This window comes from Eumetopias jubatus, unplaced genomic scaffold (genome assembly GCF_037043125.1).
Source record: "Eumetopias jubatus isolate StellerSeaLion01/CBP00866 unplaced genomic scaffold, mEumJub1_p1.0 scaffold_1, whole genome shotgun sequence".
In the NCBI taxonomy this organism is placed as follows: domain Eukaryota; kingdom Metazoa; phylum Chordata; class Mammalia; order Carnivora; family Otariidae; genus Eumetopias; species Eumetopias jubatus.
This window is the reverse complement of record NW_028274807.1, coordinates 213,350,063-213,352,932: the sequence shown is the minus strand read 5'-3', so window position 1 is coordinate 213,352,932 and position 2,870 is coordinate 213,350,063. Positions and strand designations below refer to the sequence as shown.

Genomic DNA, 2,870 nt, shown 5'->3' with positions numbered 1-2,870 from the left:
TCCTGGGATCAAGCCCTGAGTTGGGCTTCCTGCTCAGCAGGGAGCCTGCTTCTCCCTCTGTCCCTCCCCCTGTCCATGCTCTCACTCTCAAATAAATAAATTTAAAAAAATAGAATTACCATATGATCCGGCAATGCCAATTCTGGGTATATACCCAAGAGAATTGAAAGCAGGGGCTTGAAGAAATATTTGCACAACCAGGTTCATAGCAGCATTATTCACATAGCTAAAACATGGAAGCAACCCAAGGGTCCCTCGACAGATGAATGGGTAGGCAAAATGTGGTGTAGACACACAATGGAATATTATTTAGCCTTAAAAAGGAAGGAAATTCCCTGGTTCTGCCCTGTCCCTTTTATCTTACTGAAAGCTCCTTTTTGGATCCCACAGAGGCCCCCTCCCACCAAGGGGAAGCCGAAGAAATCCCTAGAGGGAAGGTGGACACCCCTTCATCACCACCACCATGTGGTAGAGAGAAGGAAGAGAAATCAGGGAAGGCTTTCAAGAGGAGGTGGTGTCTGCCGAGATTTGAAGAGGCAAATTCCTCCTCTGTGGGAATGGGGTAGGGAGACTGTTCCAGGTATCAGGCAGAGCAGAAGGGTCAAAGAAGAGCAGAGGGATGTCTGTGCCTCTCCTAGCCTCACCCCCCACCCTAGGCAGGCTTCTGTTTCCTTCAGGAAACCAGAAAAGCCACACCAGCTAGGCGACCACCTTCTGATTAATATTCTAAGGGTTAATATTTTAAATTAATTTTAAGATTAAATTCTAAGGAGAGCTGTGACTAGCTCTCCCTTACCACACTATAAAGAGCTTCAAAAGGAAGCACCAAGAGGATTCCAGGTCTTACTGGGCTCTGGGTCAGGGAGCTGGATCAGAGGTCTCTCCTCCAGCACCCTCTAGCCTCCTCCTCCAAATTTGCCACTTTGGGGGAATCCAGAATAGATGAGTATTCTGGGAGCTTTCTGGGGCAGGGAGGAGCTCGTCCTCACCCCCTCCCCTGCATTGTGAAATCTTCTGAAGGGGCAGCAGGCAGGGTGATGTCATAGACCACCAGCCAGGCCCCTCTCCCTCACTCTGCCTGCCCCTGGTCGGCCTCGGCCTTTTCTCCTCATACCCCCAGAGGAAAGCGGTCAGCCTCGCCAAGCAGCTGACCCAGCTACGTGCAGCCATGGATGCAAATCCGTCCAGTTGCACGAAGCCCCAGCCCTCCCCAAAGGCCTCCAGGACTGGCGTGAACCCCAAGTCAATCCTGGTGAACAAGACCCTGCAGCAGGAAGCCCCCAGTATGGTGGGTGACAGGTTGCCAAAGACCGGCGCGGTGGTCATCGACATGGGCACGGGCACCTGTAAGGTGGGCTTCGCGGGGCAGGCCCGGCCCACCTACACCGTGGCCACCATCGTGGGCTCTCAGCCCAAGAAGCCGGCCACCAGTGGGCAGCCGGTGCTGGAGACTTTCATCGGCGAGGCCGCCCGCAGACGCCCGGAGCTAACCCTGGTGCAGCCAGTGCGCAACGGCATCGTGGTGGACTGGGACGCGGCCGAGCTCATCTGGCGCCACCTGCTGGAGCACGACCTCCGCGTGGCCACTCGGGACCAGCCGCTTCTGTTCTCCGACCCGCCCTTCAGCCCCACCACCAACCGCGAGAAGCTGGTGGAGGTGGCCTTCGAGTCGCTGTGCTCTCCTGCCATGTACGTGGCTTCCCAGTCGGTGCTGTCCGTCTACGCGCACGGGAGGATCAGCGGGCTGGTGGTGGACACCGGCCACGGGGTCACCTACACGGTGCCGGTCTTTCAGGGCTACAACCTGCCCCACGCCACGGAGCGCCTGGACCTGGCGGGCACGCACCTGACCGCCTTCCTGGCAGAGATGCTGCTGGGCTCGGGCTTGACGCTGGGCCAGCAGGACCTGGACACCGTGGAGAACATCAAGCACCACTACTGCTACGTGGCCCCTGACTTCCTCAAGGAGCAGGCCCGGCCGGAGCAGGAATGCCGGCAGACCCTGGAGCTGCCCGACGGGCGGACGGTCACCTTGGGCAAGGAGCTGTTCCAGTGCCCGGAGCTACTGTTCACCCCCCCGGAGATGCCGGGGCTGGAGCCCGTGGGCGTCCCCAAGATGGCCAAGCGGAGCCTTCACAAGGTGCCCCTGGAGGTGCGGGCCGACGTGGCCCAGAACGTGCTGCTCTGCGGGGGCTCCTCGCTCTTTCAGGGGTTCGAGGGCCGCTTCCGGGCCGAGCTGCTGCACAGTCTGCCCCCCGAGGCCCACGTGGTGGTGGCGGCGCAGCCCACCAGAAAATTCTCGGTGTGGATTGGGGGCTCCATCCTGGCCTCGTTGCGCGCCTTCCAGTCCTGCTGGGTCCTGCGGGAGCAGTATGAGGAACAGGGGCCCCACATCGTGTACCGCAAATGCTACTGACTCCGGTTGGCGGCGTGGGGGCTGGGGGTGGGGGTGGGGGGAGGCAGTAAAGCTTCCGATACCCTGCCGGCTCTATCCTGCCTTAACCCAGGGCCCAGCCCAGTCCACTCCTGGACCCACCACCCAGACTCGCCTTGGGTCCTGACCCCACCAAATCTACCTCCCAGACATCCTGGTTCTGCCCTGCCCTAACTCACCTCCCACGGATCCAACCCCAGAGGCACCCAGCTCCGACTCCGGAAACCCACCTTCCCCATGATCAACCCACAACACACCACCTTGTCCTAACCCTGTGAAATCCACCTCCCATGATCCCTCCCCAAAAGCACTCTCAGGCTGGGACCGCTTGCCAAGGCCACCCCAAAGACATCCCCCAGATCCTCATCCCCTAATCTCACCCCGATGATCTATTGCTTTTGCTATAAACCTCCCCCAAGTTTCCTCTAGGCTCTAA

The 2,870-nt window shown here is 59.2% G+C and overlaps 1 protein-coding gene across 1 annotated transcript; it reads left to right on the top strand.

Annotated features, from left to right (window-relative positions):
* The first annotated feature begins 1,168 nt into the window (after positions 1 to 1,168).
* Positions 1,169 to 2,416, top strand: ACTL9 (actin like 9). Its single transcript, XM_028093124.2, has one exon. The coding sequence runs from the start codon at positions 1,169 to 1,171 to the stop codon at positions 2,414 to 2,416; it is 1,248 nt and encodes a 415-aa protein (XP_027948925.1).
* Positions 2,417 to 2,870: the final 454 nt, after the last annotated feature.

Bases quoted from the DNA above. Each gene is read 5' to 3' on its own strand.
- ACTL9 (XM_028093124.2), top strand. From the start codon at position 1,169: ATGGATGCAAATCCGTCCAGTTGCACGAAGCCCCAGCCCTCCCCAAAG.